This window comes from Pelodiscus sinensis, chromosome 30 (assembly GCF_052426305.1).
Source record: "Pelodiscus sinensis isolate ZL-2025 chromosome 30, ASM5242630v1, whole genome shotgun sequence".
NCBI classification, from domain to species: Eukaryota; Metazoa; Chordata; order Testudines; family Trionychidae; genus Pelodiscus; species Pelodiscus sinensis.
In genome coordinates, this window is record NC_143081.1 from 12,569,046 (window position 1) to 12,585,936 (window position 16,891).

Sequence of the window (16,891 nt, forward strand, 5' to 3'; positions counted from 1 at the left end):
TTTCTTCCTCAGTTCACAGTGTGGTGGCTGCGGAGGGAAGGGCACAGACAGGGGTGGGAGTTAGAGTAGGAGACTGAGTCCCCTCGGTGCCATCTCAGGGCAGGAGAATCAGCGACACACGGCCCTCCTCACTTGCATTCACAAAGTTTCTCGACAATCTACTGGCTCCTCGACAATCTACCGAATTGCATCTGTTTGCCCAATCTGAAGGTCGGGCTCAGGACATGGCTGGATAAAATTCAGAGTGGAGGATGGAGCAAAGCACAATTCTAACACAATCATGGGTAGAGACTCATGGTGGCTCTGTTCCTGCCACAAAGAGAGGGGCCAAGATTCAGGCAGGAAATTAACATACCGACACTGCCTGCTCTCTGCTTTCTCCATAACACTGACATAACCTCGCTCAGGAGCTTGTATGCTGGCTCCCGTTCAAGAGGTCCTCTGTCACGCTGCAGGGACGTCCAGCTGCCTGCTTACGAATGAAGTTAGGACACAAGATTCCCCTTCCACCTCTGGCCACCGATGGGCCCGTCATAAGGTGGCCATATTTCCCGAGGCTGATGATGGGCCCCACGATCAAATGACTCATATTCAAGTGAGCAACACGTCCGACAGTCGTATAAACATTCACACATCAAGCGGATGGAACTCCTGTTAACAAGGAAAAATATGGTGTCATTGGCATCTTCTAGTTTATGTTCTTATTGTTAAGGCGTTAGGGTTCAAATACAACCCCCGCACTCCCGCACCCCTCTCTCCCGGGGGGATGAGAGACTGACTTAACCCTTCCTGCCTGCCCCTCTCTGCCCTCCACTCCTCGCTGTGCTCCCGGGGCAGACCCACTTTTCCTGGTACCTGGCACAGCAGCTTCCTGGGGCAACAGGTGGGAGAGTGTGTGTGTGTGTGTGTGTGGAGGGGGTGCAGAGTCACATGTCCCCTACCCGGATTCCTGACAGGGGTCTCACCAGAATGGGGCCAGTAGCAGCTTATCGGGTCCTGTGCGGGAGGGAAGGGATGGGCACAACTCCTGGCCACAGGTGAGAAGTGGAGGAATGGGGGCTGGAGAGGAGAAAGGATGTTTGGGCAGAGCTCATCTCTTCTCCTTCCTCCACCCTTCCCCTGTGGCTGGATGCCTCTTGCACAGTGAAGGTGCCAATGGTTTGTTGTCTGTATAGTATCTTCCTCTCTAAGTGTACGGAGCCATGTAGATTTGTTTGTTTGGCAAAGGGAAATGAAGCCGCGATTTAAATAATCGCGGCTTCATTTAAATTTACATGGCTGCCGCGCTGAGCCGACAAACAGCTAATCAGCTGTTTGTTGGCTCAGCGTGCTAGTCTGGATGCTCCCCAGCTGCCGACATGAAAGCCCTTTATCGACTTCCCCAGTAAACCTCATCCTACGAGGCATAACGGGGAGGTCGATAAAGGGCTTTCAGGTTGGCACGGTAGCATCCAGACTAGCGCGCTGACCCGACAAACAGCTGATGAGCTATTTGTCAGCTCAGCATGGCAGCCATGTAAATTTAAATGAAGCCGCGATTATTTAAATTGCGGCTTCATTTCCCTTTGCCGATCAGCCTAATCTACATGCCTCCGTTGATGAGGCATGTAATTTAGACACACCCTAAGTGTATTTCTACACTAGCCCCCTAGTTTGAACTAGGGTGGCTAATGTAGGCATTCGAACTTGCAAACGAAGCCCGGGATTTAAATATCCTGGGCTTCATTTGCATGTTCCCAGGCGGGCGCCATTTTTAAATGCCCGTAGTTCGAACTACCTGCCCATGGCTACATGTGGCACGGACTAGGTAGGTCGAATTAAAGCTACTACTGTTAAACCTCCTTGTATTTAAAAATGGTGCCCGTCCGGGAACATGCAAATGAAGCCCGGGATATTTAAATCCCAGGTTTCATTTGCAAGTTTGAATGCCTACATTAGCCACCCTTGTTCGAATTAGGGTGGCAATGTAGACATACCCTTACAGACAACCCCCCAACCTGAAACAAATTTTTTCTGGTAGCCGTGCTACACAGCTACCTCATAAACATCCAGGAACCCAGCCCTGCAATTAGCCCCGGTGCCAGCTCTGCCCACACATCCATACAAGCGAATTCTTCACTGGTGCCAACCACATAAGCCACCAAATCAGAGGCTCATTGAACTGCACATCAGCTAATGTGATCAATGCCATCAAATGCCAGCAATGCCCCACTGCAATGTATATTGGCCAAACTGGACAGTCCCGACAAGAAAGAATCAAAGGACAGAAATCAGAAATCCAAGAAGGGAATACAGAGAAACGTTTAAAAAAAAGCAACAAACGGTCTGGTAGTACTTTATAGACTAACAAAACATGTAGATGGTATCATGAGCTTTCATGGGCACAGCCCACTTCTTCAGAGGACCAGAGCGTTAGTGAACACTTTAACCTTCTGGACACTGATTAAGAGATCTTCAAGTAGCTAAATTCCCCAAGCCAAATACACAGGGAAGTGTTGGAACTACAATTCATTTGCAGGTTTAATTTGCATTCCAGTGATCTGAATTGAGATAACAGATGACTGGGACATTATCAACCAAACAAACAATGAAGGTGCCAATGGTTCTTTGTCTGTGTCGATTCTGGTGTTAGTACTCTTCCTCTCTAATTGTTAACTAATGGTCCTTATGGGCTTCTTTTAACTATCTAGTGTTTGGATGCTTATAGACTAGTAGTTTTACCTGTTACATACCAGCTCAGTTTTCCCTTCGATATTTATATACCCACTGCCTCTTTTTCGTTCCCCCTCCCATTTTTTCCTTCTCCCATCTCTCCTATTTATTTTGGTTCTGGACATACAACACTCCAGCCATCTGAAGAAGTGGGCTATGCCCACAAACGCTCATGATACCAGCTACACGTTTTGTTAGTCTATAGAGTGCTACCCAACCATTTGTTGGTTTTTAAGTTTATCCTGTACAGACTAACTCGGCTACCCCCTGAAGATTTTGAACATAAAATGGACACACATCAGAGATCACAAATGGTAACGCACATAAACCTGTAGTGGAATATTTTCACCTGCCTGGGCACTCAATTCTGTATTTAAAAGTAGCCATTTCTACAAAGGAATTTCAACAGCCAATTACAGAGAGAGTCTACAGAACTGGAATGTATTGACAGGTTGGACACCACTACCCTGGTCTGGACATTTACCGGTTGGTGCATTACAAAGCCAATTTCTCCTGCCTTTAACAACTGAATTTCCACATCAAAAGCCATTTAGTGGAAACATCCAGACCATTTAATTAATCCACCCTCATTAACACAGGTCCTACAATGGATAGGGACTGCTTCTGCTGCTACATAGATCTCTTGGCTTTTGTCATTTCCACTCCCATTCACCTGAGGAAGTAGGTTTTGCCCACGAAAGCTCATGACCCCATCTCTATACCGTGGTTAGTCTCTAAGGTGCCACGGAACCACTCATTGCTACTCATAATGTGTCTGTTCGGTGCCTTATTCCCCGCTTGTAAGTGTATCCAGCGGCAGAGCAGACCAAAGGAGATGCGGCCAAATGAAGAGATGTCGATTCTAACCCTATCGCCGTGTCTGCGGGCTGGGGTAAGAGAGACGGGCTGTGGCCAGAGCGTTCGTTCACTCTTCTCCAGTCAACACAGCAGGATGTTTAACTCCTACGTGACCACTTTGCTGCTTGCTCAGCTTTACCATACAGCGGGTGTCCCTTTGCATGGCGTGAGGGGGTTCAGATTTGAGCATTATTGGGCAATAGGAATGTTTTCCCCCGGGCTTCACGCTAATGTTTAAATTTGGGGGATCATGTTCAAATTATTTCCAAGGAGTTCTCAGGTTGCAACTGACGACATTTTCCTGGGAAACACGTTATTCTTAAAAAACAAGTTTCCGAGAGGCAATTGTGTTCCTCTGTAACTTTAGAAACAAAGCGTAGTCCTATGGCACTTCAGAGACTAATAAACATATAGATATAGAATCATGGACTTTCTTGGATGAAAACAGCTTCCTCAGATGAAATGGATTTTACTCCCTTAGGTATCTATCTATCTATCTATCTATCTATCTATGTATGTATGTATGTATGTATCCCCGCCCACCCTATCTATCTATCTATCTATCTATCTATCTATCTATCTATCTATCTATCTATCTATCTATCTATCTATCTATGTCTCTAAAACTAGGTCTACATGCTACATTTTGCATAGCTTTTTTCAATTCTTTTGTTGGAAGAGGCTTTTCCAACATTTGGCCCCCTAGACTGGGCCAAATGTCAGGAAAAAACCCTCTTTCAGAAACCCCCTTATTCCTCATGGAACAAGTAATACAGGGGCTTGCAAAGGGGCATGTTTGCTCTTCTGCAGATAAAGGGGAAGAGCAAATGCATTCCCTGAATGTGGAAAACTTCTTCTGTTGTGCCTCCTGTATCCCAGAAAAACTGTGTAGTGTAGACATAGCCTTCGGAGCCACAGAGTTGCTCGTTGTTTTGAAACACGAGAGATGACTTGGAAAATTCAAAACATTTTTTTCCGCAGTTCAATGAAATTTTTTCAGGATTCCACAATTTTCTGCCATGGGCTAGTTCTCACTGAACTGAAATTGGTGGATGCCTTTGGACTGGCAGTAGGGTGACATGGAGATGTTCCCCCTCACAAGAAAAATATTGGGTTTCACTCAATTGCTGTGACGAGGCCCCTTGTTCTCTGCTGGGGGACGAAAAACACCGGCCCTGGTTAGCGCTAAAAGTCTGAGTGGGCGATATGAACAGTCCTGCAGCGTTCCCTTCATAACTCGAGTCTAGAAGTAACACACTCACCGTGCTGGGCTTTGCCGGACACTCCCCAGCCACCAGAATTCTCAGTCGCTGCCTAGCCACGGACCTGCCAGTGATGCCCCATCGCGGTCGCTTTGCCTTGCACCTCCAGCATGTCTTGTGAGCGCTGGGTCTCTGCAGTTCCTGGCAGGAGGGACCCCTCCCACAGACGGAGCACCCAGCTCCCCCCTTGGGCAGGCTTCTCCGAGAGGCGAGAGGCGAAGTTTAAAGTGAAGAAATTCTCTCCTCCTGCTCTGAAACTGCTCCCGGCCAACGCTCGCTGCAAACAGGGGCGCTGCTTGTTCTGGGGCTAAATAGCCGTCTCCGGTCTCCAGGGCAGGGAGATCTCACCTTAGCAGCAAAACAACCCTGACAGGCTGCTCCTACTGCCCTTCAACCCCCGAGGGAGCAGCCCCATGAACCACGCAATGGTAGCTGCCCTGGAGGGACCCTGGCTTAAGACAGAACCAGGCTGAAGCCCAAAGGGGATGAAGGAGATTGCAGAATGAACACTGTGTGGGGAGCAGAGCCCGGTGGCCCGACAGCCCCGGCTGGCCTGGAGCAGCCTCGGCCTCCCTGAACCCCACAGAACCTGCTCTGGGAGAGCAGAGATGTTTGGTCTCCTGCATTCCTGGAATCCCAGGGCGGGCAGAGACCTCAGGAGTCATCGAGTTCAGCCCTGGCCCAAAGCAGGACCAACCTAACTCAGTCATCCCAGCCAGGGCTTGGTCATGCTGGGGATTAAATCCGTCCTCTGGGGGCTATACCGGATGTTCGTGGGATGCGACCCCAGAGGACCTCACAGGTTTCTTTGCATTTTGACAATGGTCAGAAACAAGCAGCCGGAGGCAAACTCCACGTCCTAAGCTGTTGTCAACTGATCCAGTCCCATTGAGTTCTGAGCAAGCGGCGGGTTCATCCTTGGGTGTCAATGGAGCTGTTTGGATTTCTATTACCTGGAGATCTGGCCCTAAGCCTCCCCAAAGACACTCTCATAGAATGATAGAATTGAAGGGCTTGCAAAGACCTCAGGAGCCAGCGAGTCAAACTCCCTGCCCAAACCTGTCCTCACTAGAGATGCTGATAATTTATACCCCCTCTGATTCTTGCCCTTCCATGCCAATGGAGCTACGGCTGGGTCTCATTAATGATCATTCCAGTCCTTTTTCTCTGCCTGGTAACTGGGGCCAAAAAGGAGGCAGCCAGTTGATGTTGGGATGTTGGCTGAACTTTGATGGACCATGAGGATGGGCTATATTTGTGTCGGGGAGGAGAGGAAGTTGAGGAGATCACCAAGGAGAGACATGTCCACCAGGTGTCTCTCTGCTGATATAGTCAGTGATCTGCCAATGTTTGAGAGCCCTCCCTCGAAAGGCATTCCAGGGAGGCAGAAATCTACAGAGGGCAGGGAGGGGCATATTTCAAGACTGGGGCCTAAAAGGGGAGGAAGAAATTGCCATCACAGGCTGATCCCCAAGTCTGCTTTGACGTCTTCTCGCAATCTTGGTTGGGTTCCTCAGAAATTTCCTCCGAAATTCTGAAAATAGGACTGACCTGTCCTTTTGGGCGCCCTGCTCTCATCATTATTTACTGGTCCCCCAACTTTTCTGTCAAGTGCAAACATTATTGGGCATGATTTCCTTTCTTTTTGTTTCTTCCAGGTTATCAATAAAAGGTTAAGCAGAGAAGGGCTAAGAGTCAATTCCTCAGGGACTCCACTAGAGAGAAACCCATTCAGTGAAGAGCCCTTTTAGTGACTGGTCTTAGTATCAGCTTTTAAGCCAGTTACCGGGTGCCATGTGCATTTTACATCTTTCTCATCATTATTTTAATCAAATTATCATGCGACACCCAGACAAAGACCTTGTAGAAATCTATTGCTTTTATCCACCAAGCTTGGAATCCCTTTAAAAATGGCAGGATCCAGTGTCCAGTAAGTCATGTTGATCAGTATTAATGATAGCATCTTGCTTTATTAATCAAGGCCTGTTATCAGCCGCTATCCTTGCCTTGCCTTGTCCGGTGTCAATGTCAGGCTGACAGAGTTAAAATGACCCCTGTTGTTCTATTTACCCCTTTTAAGGATTGACCCAATATTATGGGAGAGGAGATTGACCGCAAACTTGCTGAGGGTGCAATCAATCCCCTCTCCCATAATATTCTTGCCAGCAAGTTAAGGGAATGTGGATTGGATAAATGGATGGTAAGATGGATAGAAAGATGGCTAGAAGGCCGGACCCAGCGGGTAGTGATCAATGGCTCAATGTCAGGATGGCGGTCGGTTTCTAGCGGAGTGCCCCAAGGTTCGGTTCTAGGATGGGTGTTGTTCAATATCTTTATTAATGACCTGGATGAGGGGATGGATTGCACCCTCAGCAAGTTTGCGGATGACACTAAGCTGGGGGGAGAGGTAGATACGAGTGAGGGCAGAGATAGGGTCCAGAGTGACTTAGACAAATTGGAGGATTGGGCCCCAAGAAATCTGATGAGGTTTAACAAGGACAAGTGCAGAGTCCTGCACTTGGGACAGAAGAATCCCAAGCATTGGTACAACAAAAAACAGGACTATGTAGCACTTTAAGGACTAACAAGATGGTTTATTAGGTGATGAGCTTTCGTGGGCCAGACCCACTTCCTCAGATCAAATAGTGGAAGAAAATAGTCACAACCATATATACCAAAGGATACAATTTAAAAAAATGAACACATATGAAAAGGACAAATCACATTTCAGAACAGAAGGGCGATGGGGGGAGGGGAGGGGAAGGAAGGTGAATGTCTGTGAAATTCACCAGACTAACACGGCTGCATTTCTATCACTAAGCATTGTTACAGGCTGGGGACCAACCAGCTAAGTTGTAGTTCTGCAGAAAAAAACCTGGAGGTTACAGTGAATGAGAAGCTGGATATGAGTCAACTGTATTCTCTTGTAGCCAAGAAGGCTAATGACATATTAGGTTGCATTAAGAGGAGCATTGCCAGCAGATCCAGAGGTGTCATTATTCCCATTTATTCGGCTCTGGTGAGGACACATCTGGAGTATTGTGTCCAGTTCTGGGCCCCCCACTACAAAAAGGATGCGGATGCATTGGAGAGGGTCCAGTGGAGGGCAACCAAAATGATTAGGGGGCTGGAACATGTGACTTATGAGGAGAGGATGAGGGACTTGGGTCTGTTTAGCCTGCAGAAGAGAAGAGTGAGGGGGGATTTGAGAGCAGCCTTCAGCTTCCTGAAGGGGGGTTCCAAAGAGGCTGGAGAGAGGCTGTTCTCAGTAGTGACAGATGGCAGAACAAGGAGCAATGGTGTCAAGTTGTGGTGGGAGAGGTCCAGATTGGATATTAGGAAAAACTATTTCCCTAGGCGGGTGGGGAAGCACTGGAATGGGTTCCCTAGGGAAGTAGTGGAGTCTCTATCCCTAGAGGTGTTTAAATCTCAGCTTGACAAAGCCCTGGCTGGGTTGATTTAGTTGGGATTGGTCCTGCCTAGAGCAGGGTCCTGGACTTGTTGACCTTCTGAGGTCTCTTCCAGATCTATGATTCTATGATCTCCGGTGTTCAAGATTTATTAAAAATAAACGTTAACTCTGCTCATTAAATGTTGAGCTCCCCAGTCAGCTCTTTTCAAAGTCTTGGATGCAACTTACCTGCTCTACTTATCGATCTTATTCCAGTACTTGTTTTTGAGATACTAGAGAAATGGATGGGAAAACAAATATTGGAATAAGATTGATAAGTAGAGCATGTAAGTTGCATCCACATAATATGCCTACGTCATCTGATCTCTGCCAACCAAGAACAGAACTATTTATTCTATATGTCTACCTTTTCTGCATTATCATTAATAACTGTGGGTACGTCTACACTACAAAGTTAATTCGAACTAACTTAGTTCGAATTAGTTAATTCGAACTAAGCTAATTCGAACTAACGCGTCTAGAACTAAAAACTAGTTTGAATTAGCGTTTTGCTAATTCGAACTAGCAAGTCCACATTGAGTGGACTCTGAACAGGGCTTAAGGATAGCCGGAAGCAGTGCCGGCAGGGCATCAGAGGAGGACTTAGAGCGTGGAGATGCTGTCTCAGGCTAGCCGAGGGCTGCGCTTAAAGGGTCCCGACCCCCACACCGGACAGACAGTTCTAAGGGGTGCCCCGCTTGCAAAGAAGTTCTGGCTTGGAGTGCCCGGACTACCCACACTGGGCACATCACACCACTCGGCCATCAGCCCGGCTGCACTTGCTGCAGGCTGCCATCTGGGGAGAGGGGGCAATCGGGGGGCTGCAGGAGAGCTTCCACCCCGAGGAGCCCGCAGAGCCAGCCCAGTCCTCCCCATCGGGGGCTCGTACCCCATTCCTCCCTCACCTTCTTCCACTTACCCCTCCCTAGCCCCCCTTCCTGATGTACAAAATAAAGAAAACATGTGGTCAAAAATAGAATCCCTCTTTATTGAACAAAACTGGGGGAGAGTGGGAAAAGGAGGTGGGAGAGGGGAGGGCAACTACAATGATGAGGGGTTTGGAACAGGTCTCATATGAAGAGAGGCTAAAGAGACTGGGACTTTTCAGCTTAGAAAAGAGGAGACGGAGGGGGGACAGGATAGAGGTCTCTAAAAGCAGGAGTTGGGTGGAGAGGGTGCATACAGAAAAGTTCTTCACTAGTTCCCATAATAGAAGGACTATTAGGGAACTATTAGGGAACTATTAGGGAACATTCCAAAGGAAAGGAATGGGTAGCAGGCTTCAAACTAGTAACAGAAAGTTGTTCTTCACAAAGCAAAGAGTCAACCTGTGGAACTCCTTGCTGCAGGAGGCTGTGAAGGCTAGAACTGGACCAGAGTTTAAAGAGAAGTTAGATAAATTCATGGAGGTTGGGTCCATGAAGTGGTATTAGCCAGGGGGTAGGAGTGGTGTCCCTGCCCAAAGTTTGTGGAAGGCTGGAGAGGGATGGCATGAGACAAATGGCTTGGTCACTGTCTTCAGTCCATCCCCTCCAAGGTCCCTAGGGTTGGCCGTTGTCAGCAGACAGGCTACTGGGCTAGATGGACCTTTGGTCTGACCAAGTACAGCCATTGTAAGCTCAGGGCTCAGGGTCGGGGGTCTCAGTGGACCCCCTTGATTTTCGTGCACACCTGTTCCTGGGTGGCCAGGCTGGCAGCTCTCCTGGCCAAGCCGGCCACTTTCCTGTGCCTAGTGCGGAGGTCATGGACGAGATCCACGATGTCTGCACTGGACCAGGCAGGTGCCCGCCTCTTGTGGTCCCGGGCAAGCTCCCGGGAGCTGCCAGCCTGGTCCCGGGAAGAGGGGGTGGGCTGGGGGACATCGGGTGGGTGGCTCTGTGCCGTGCCATGTGCAGGGTCTGCTGGCTGGGTGCTGGCAGGCTTGCACCTGGCACGGGCACCGTAGCCAGCCCGTGCCCCTTTAAGGGGTCCGGGGCTGGGAGGGGGGCAGTAGAGTTTCCCTGGTGTTGGCCAGAGTAGCCACCAGGGAAACCTGGGGAGGGCTAGCCTCCCACTAGTTCGAATTAAGGGGCTACACACCCCTTAATTCGAACTAGTAAGTTCGAACTAGGCTTAATCCTCGTAAAATGAGGTTTTCCTAGTTCGAACTAAGCGCTCCGCTAGTTCGAATTAAGTTCGAACTAGCGAAGCGCTAGTGTAGCGCCTATCAAAGTTAATTCGAACTAACGTCCGTTAGTTCGAATTAGCTTTGTAGTGTAGACATACCGAGACAAACTTACAGATAATGGTAATTATTATGACTCATTTGCTGTTCATAATTTTCTATGCCCATCTATTAATTTCCTTATTGCTTGTGTTTTGAAAATAAAAGTAACAGGTACCTGCCTCGTTGAAATTATTGCATTTTTCAATACAATTCTTTCAGTTGATTTTTATTTCTGGTGTCTTGATGCCAGGAACTGTTAGAACTTGTCCATGTCATGTTTTGTCCAATGATTTGAAATGGGAACTCCCTCAAGAGTGTTTTGTTTCTTTGTCCCTGAACACTTGTCTAATTCATCACATTGTAACAAAATAGGGCTCTAGTCCTTTTAGTTCCCAATAGCATCGTCTTCTAGTTTTCAAACCTTGAGCACTGATTTAGCCTGGCCAATGCTGAGCACTGCCATGCTGTGGGGAAGAGCGGGACAGAAGAAGTGTGGGACCCAAGAGGCCTATATTGGAAGGAGTCAGGGGATCTGAGGGCTACAGGTGGAGCTAGGAGGGCTGTGTGTGGCCTGCGGGTTGCAGGCTGCTCATCCCTGGGTTAGGAGATCTTGATCAAATAGACAAACTCTCCAACATACAAGGTAGAGTGGAGTATTCACCCGGGGTTGCTTGTGTCCATCAAGCCAGGGGAAATGGGGGTGCGGGTCGAGGAGGCAGGACAGGGCTTGGGGTGTAGGGGGAAGAGGAGTGGGGGGGTTTAGGAGTCAGGGTTGGAGGTGAGGAGGGTCTCAGGGCAGGAGCTGGGGAGTTCAGAGTCCGAGCAGAGGGTGGAAGTCTTATGGTGGGGGTGAGGGGCACTGGACTTTTCCCGGCATTTGGGAGGGGTGGGGGAGCTCTGGGATGGGGTGGAGGGCTCATGGCAGAGGGTGGGGAGGTTAGGAGGAGAGGGAGCTGCATCCCAAAGTGGATGGTCCTAGCTCTTACCATTTAGAAGGAGTTCCTGAGCAAATGGACTCACGGATGGATGGACGGATACACAGACAGACAGAGGACCAACCCTCTGAAATGTGAAGTGGGCTACTTCTCAGAGGATACCTAGGCCTGTCTTACTCCATGCATTGTTTGCCCACGGCTCAGCCCATGTCCCGGGTGCTTGGTCCGTTTGGACAGGCTGCATTTAGAGCAAGCTCCGCTTCACTCCCCTGAGTGGACCGGTTGATGTTTTACACCCGGGGCCCATGAAGGGGCCCTGCTCAGTGGGGTTAAATTGCCAGAGCTCTGTGAACCCTGCCCTTGGGTTATGTGAGGGCAAGAGAGAGCTCATAGTTCTCTCTTGGTTAAGTCCATGGCTCTGGGGCAGCCTGGCCCTACAGACTATCCTGGGCCGGGAAGCTGAGGGCTTCCTGGCTTCCCCTTTCCTAGCCAGTAGGACTGGAAGAGACCTCTGAAGGTCTTTGGAATGGCCAACAACCATTGGGAGCTGTAGGCTCTGGGCCTGCAGAGAGTCAGGGAAACAAACCATTGGGTGTCTAGCCCTAAAGAATTTCATGTGGCCAGCTTCCTGGAGGTCCCCCACCCCACCAATAGGCTGTTGAGCCTCTTCTTGGTCATGTGAAGGGCACCTGCTTTGGACCATCCCCATTCTGTGGCTCTATCATCCACATAAGAATGTGAGAACCATCCAACCCCTCCCATCCAGCCTGCACCTCCAGAAGGGATGGTGGGCCCTGGACAGGTCACACACGGAGAGCAATTGGAAGCTTCAGTCAATGATCACACCCTACCCCGTTCCATACCTCTATGGGGCTGTCTAAGCACAACCCCTATCCCACACCAACAATGTCCCCTCTGACAGGCCACAGAGGGCAATCGGCCATGTCTCCACACACATCAAAGCAGTCGACCATTGGCTGGCATGAGTAGCCTGGTCACTCTGCGACCCGCAGAAGGGGGTCAATCTACACCAGCCCTGGACAGGACCCTTCCTTTGTGCTGTCTGGGTCCTGGTACCTCCCAGTGAGCGACCTCAAACACATGGGGCAGATGGAGCCATGGGCCCCTCGGGTGGCTGCATCCCAAGCATGGTGGGTGAAATGAAGGACCCGCAGCACCCAGGAGGGGCATTAAAGAAGGGTCCAGGGGTCCAGCTCTAAACTACCATCGGGCATGTGTCACTGCTGGACAGCAGGGCCTGCTCCAACAAATCACTTGGCCAACCCTGGTTTGAGCCTAGGGTCCTTCCATGGACACTGCCGTGGAACGAGACCTGGGGCTAAGCTGTTCCCCTCTGGGCCCAGGGCCACCTGGTGGATCAGAGGAGGTGGATCAGAGTTGGGTGCACAGCCCTAGAGACCGGAGCCAGTTATTTAGCCCCAGAGCAGGGACTGCCGGGCTGCCACTGCAACCAACGCTTCAACGAGCCGGGAGCAGCTCCAGGGCCGGGAGGGGTTTCCAGTCCCATTTAGCCCTCGGACTCCCAGCAAAGGTAAGCTGAAGAGAGGAACTGGGAGTGCCCATCTAGAGAGAGACTCAGCCATTCCGGCCAGCCAGTGATGGGCAGGGAAGAAGCCCTGGATAACACAGGGAAGGAGACATGAGAGCAATCGGCAAGAGATGGTTGGGCATGGAGAAAGAGTGTGGCCGGTAATTGCCAGAACCTGAGGTTCAAACTCATCAAATGTTGGGGAAAATTATCCACAGAGCTACCGGTAAGTTTGCTGCTGGAAATAAATCAATTGGAGTGCGGATGTGCAGGGTGGGGATTAGATGATCAATCCGAAAGGCAATCGGAACTCTTTACGATTTCCGCTAAGAAGGCACTGAACGGGGAAAATATCATCTTTTTTAAGAAGTCCCCACAAAAGTCTCAGTTTGGGTGGTTTGGCAACAGAGAATCAAACATTGTCTGCTGGAAACAGAAAATGTTGAACAAAAATCCCCTCTATTCAAAGGGAAAAAAGTTAGCAACAGGCAGACAGCTATTCTCATGTGTGTGTGGAGATAGATAGATAGATAGATAGATAGATAGATAGATAGATAGATAGATAGATAGATAGATAGATAGATGGGGTGTGTGGGGATAGATAGATAGATAGATAGATAGATAGAGGGGGTGTGTGGGGATAGATAGATAGATAGATAGATAGATAGATAGAGGGGGTGTGTGGGGATAGATAGATAGATAGATAGATAGATAGATAGATAGATAGAGGGGGTGTGTGGGGATAGATAGATAGATAGAGGGGGTGTGTGGGGATAGATAGATAGATAGATAGATAGATAGAGGGGGTGTGTGGGGATAGATAGATAGATAGATAGATAGATAGAGGGGGTGTGTGGGGATAGATAGATAGATAGATAGATAGATAGATAGATAGATAGATGTCCCTGTTACAACATCTCAAGCAGCACATTTTTGAGCAGCCCTAGTAGAAAATCAACTTTTAATTTGAATAACTTTAATATTGTCACACTGTCATTTCACACACTGTCATTCTATAATGTCTGTTTTTTAATTTGTTTTGGAAGATGTAGAATATCAAAATTACTTAACCAGCAGAGCAGACAGCCCCTGGAACCTCTCTGCCGGGTAGACAGACCCACAGGAGGTCAGTGAGATCCCAAATATGCTGGAACTGGGTGCACAGAATGTCTATACGAAGAGACACTGCCCATCCCCCAAAGAGTTCATGAACAACAAGGCAGGGAAAAGAGAAGAGGGGAAACTGAGGCACAGGAAGGGGAAGTGACTGGTCCAAAGTCTCACAGCAGGTCCACGTCAGAGCCAAGAACACAACCCAAGCTTCCTGCCAGACACAAACCCTCACAGCCCAGATGTGAAGTCACAGAGGGGAAAGGTACCACCTAGCAGTAACTGAGGGATGGTATTTGCCCATCATCCCCCGGAGATGGGACTGGAGCTGGGATGGGTGTGGTAAATCCATGGGGCAGCTGTCAGCTCTGTGCAGAGCTGGGGGAGGAATCCCTAGGAACAAGCTGGGATTTGGGATGCCCGGGGAACATGTCATATTGCCCAAGAACATGGGAATCAGTCTGACTTGGAATCCTAGTGGTTGAGGTTCCTGCCCTAGTGTTTCCCTTGTTGCTTGACAGAGACGAGGGAACTTCGGTGCTCGATATGAAGGCTTGGGCAGTAATTTGTTCTCATGTCACACATTTCAGCCAATAACATCTTGGGCCAGATCCACAGGTGGTGTAAAATGATTCAGTCCCACTGAGGGTACGTCTAGGCTACAGGCTTTTGTTGACAGAGGCTTTCTCGACAGATAGGGTATGTCTAGACTACAGGCTTTTGTCGACAGAAGCTTTGTCGACAGATACTGTCGACAAAGCTTCTGTTGACAAAGAGTGTCTAGACTACATCCAGTTCTGTCGACAAAGCAAGCCGCTTTGTCAACATGAGAGTGTAGACGCAAAGGACAGTGTGGATGCAATGACAGCTCAGCCTGTCACAGAACTCTGTCAACAAAAGGCGTTATTCCTCATAGAATGAGGTTTACCGCCGTCGACAAAACTGCCGAGTTCTGTCAACATTATGTCGACAGAACTCGGCAGTAGTGTAGACCAGAAGTTCTCCACGTGGACCATGGTTCTCAACGTGGGCCATATGGCTCCCCAGGGGGCCACGCCTTACTTCTAGGGGGCCACATGGAAAAAACAGAACATTAGGGGGCCACAGTAAGTTTCTGAGGGGGGCGCCCAAACTTAACTGCCAGGAGTATGATGAATGAGGCTCAGAAAGGGGCCATGAGCAAAAAAAGGTGGAGAAACACTGGTGTAGATGCAGGTATAGTTTTGTCAACAAAACCCTGTAAACTAGACACCCTGAGTGGAAGGGAGTGACCCCAGTTCACAGAAGTGTGATAATGCACCCGAGAAGTCTCCGGGTCAGTGGTGGTTGGGTCCTGTCAGTTCCAGTGCGTGAAGAAGAGGAGGTGGGGGAGGTTGCCTGGTGGCACAAAAGCTTGTCTCTCGCACCTATGTAACAGGTGTTACTTCCCTGCCTTGTCTCGCTAAGAGTCTGATTGTCTGCGCTCGGGGCGCCGACCCCTTGTTGTCAATAGAAGTGACATAGTCTGTGTATGTTTGACGTTGGGATCGTGAGATATTAGTGAACTGGGAATCAGGGTGGCTCCCTCTGACACTCGAACCCTGACCCTGCCCGTCTCCTTCCCTCTGCAGCCTCCACGCGACGTGGCAAGGAAAGCAATGTCCAACCGAACCACCATGGACGAGTTCCTGCTCCAGGGGTTCTCCGATGTCCGGGAGCTGCAGATTCTGCACTTTGTGCTGTTCCTGGTACTTTACCTGGCAGCCCTGGTGGGTAATCTTCTCATCACCATGGTGATAGCCCTCAGTCAGCAGCTTCACACCCCCATGTACTTCTTCCTGGTGAATCTCTCCATCCTAGACCTTGGCTCCATCTCCGTCACAGTCCCCAAGTCCATGGCCAACTCCCTCCTGGACACCAAATCGATTTCTTACGTGGGATGCTTCACCCAAGTCTTTCTATTCATGCTCTTTGGTTCCGCTGAAGTCATCATACTGACCGTCATGGCCTTCGACCGGTACGTGGCCATCTGCCACCCGCTGCACTATGAGCAAGTGATGAACTGGAGAGCCTGCGTCCACATGGCCACCACCACCTGGGTCACTAGTTTGCTCTACTCTGCCCTGCACACTGGGAGCACATTGGCCGTCTCGTTGTGTGGTGGCCACGTGGTGAATCAATTCTTCTGTGACATCCCCCAGCTCCTTAAGCTGGCTTGCCCTGATTCTGACCACAGTGAAATTGGGGTTATTGTGTTTGGAGCCTGCTTAATTGTCAGCTGCTTTGTTTTCATCATCGTGTCGTATGTTCAGATCTTCAGAGCGGTGCTGAGAACCCCCTCGGAGCAGGGCCAGCACAAAGCCTTCTCCACCTGCCTCCCCCACCTCGCTGTGGTCTCTTTGTTTTTTTCCACTGGTGTCTTTGCCTACCTGAAAACCACCTTCAGGTCCACATCCCGCCTGGACCTCGCGGTGGATGTTTTCTATTCCGTGGTGCCTCCCGTGCTGAACCCCGTCATCTACAGCATGAGGAACAAGGAGATCAAAGCTGCCCTGTGGAAATTGACTGTGCAGGTTATTCATGACAAATAAAATGTCCCTATTATGCCTCTGATTTGAATGTCTTCTTGTGTTTCTTTTCAAAAGAATTAAGTGATTACTTTAGTGTCTCCATTTGAACATCACTTTACATGCAAAGGGGAAATGAAATTGGGAGCAACACTCAATGTAGATAATGTACATTTAGATCAGTGTAAATAATTCATCCATCTCTCTCTCTCTCTCTCTCTCTCTCTTTCTCTCTCCATTCAACAAAATCAGCAGTCATCAG

The 16,891-nt window shown here is 49.3% G+C and overlaps 1 protein-coding gene across 1 annotated transcript; it reads left to right on the forward strand.

The window, feature by feature from the left end:
* Positions 1-15,700: 15,700 nt before the first annotated feature.
* LOC102449185 (olfactory receptor 14A16-like) lies at positions 15,701-16,653 on the forward strand. The gene has a single exon (XM_014570545.4). The coding sequence runs from the start codon at positions 15,721-15,723 to the stop codon at positions 16,651-16,653; it is 933 nt and encodes a 310-aa protein (XP_014426031.3). The 5' UTR covers positions 15,701-15,720.
* The last annotated feature ends 238 nt before the right edge of the window (positions 16,654-16,891 follow it).

Bases quoted from the DNA above. Each gene is read 5' to 3' on its own strand.
- LOC102449185 (XM_014570545.4), top strand. From the start codon at position 15,721: ATGTCCAACCGAACCACCATGGACGAGTTCCTGCTCCAGGGGTTCTCC.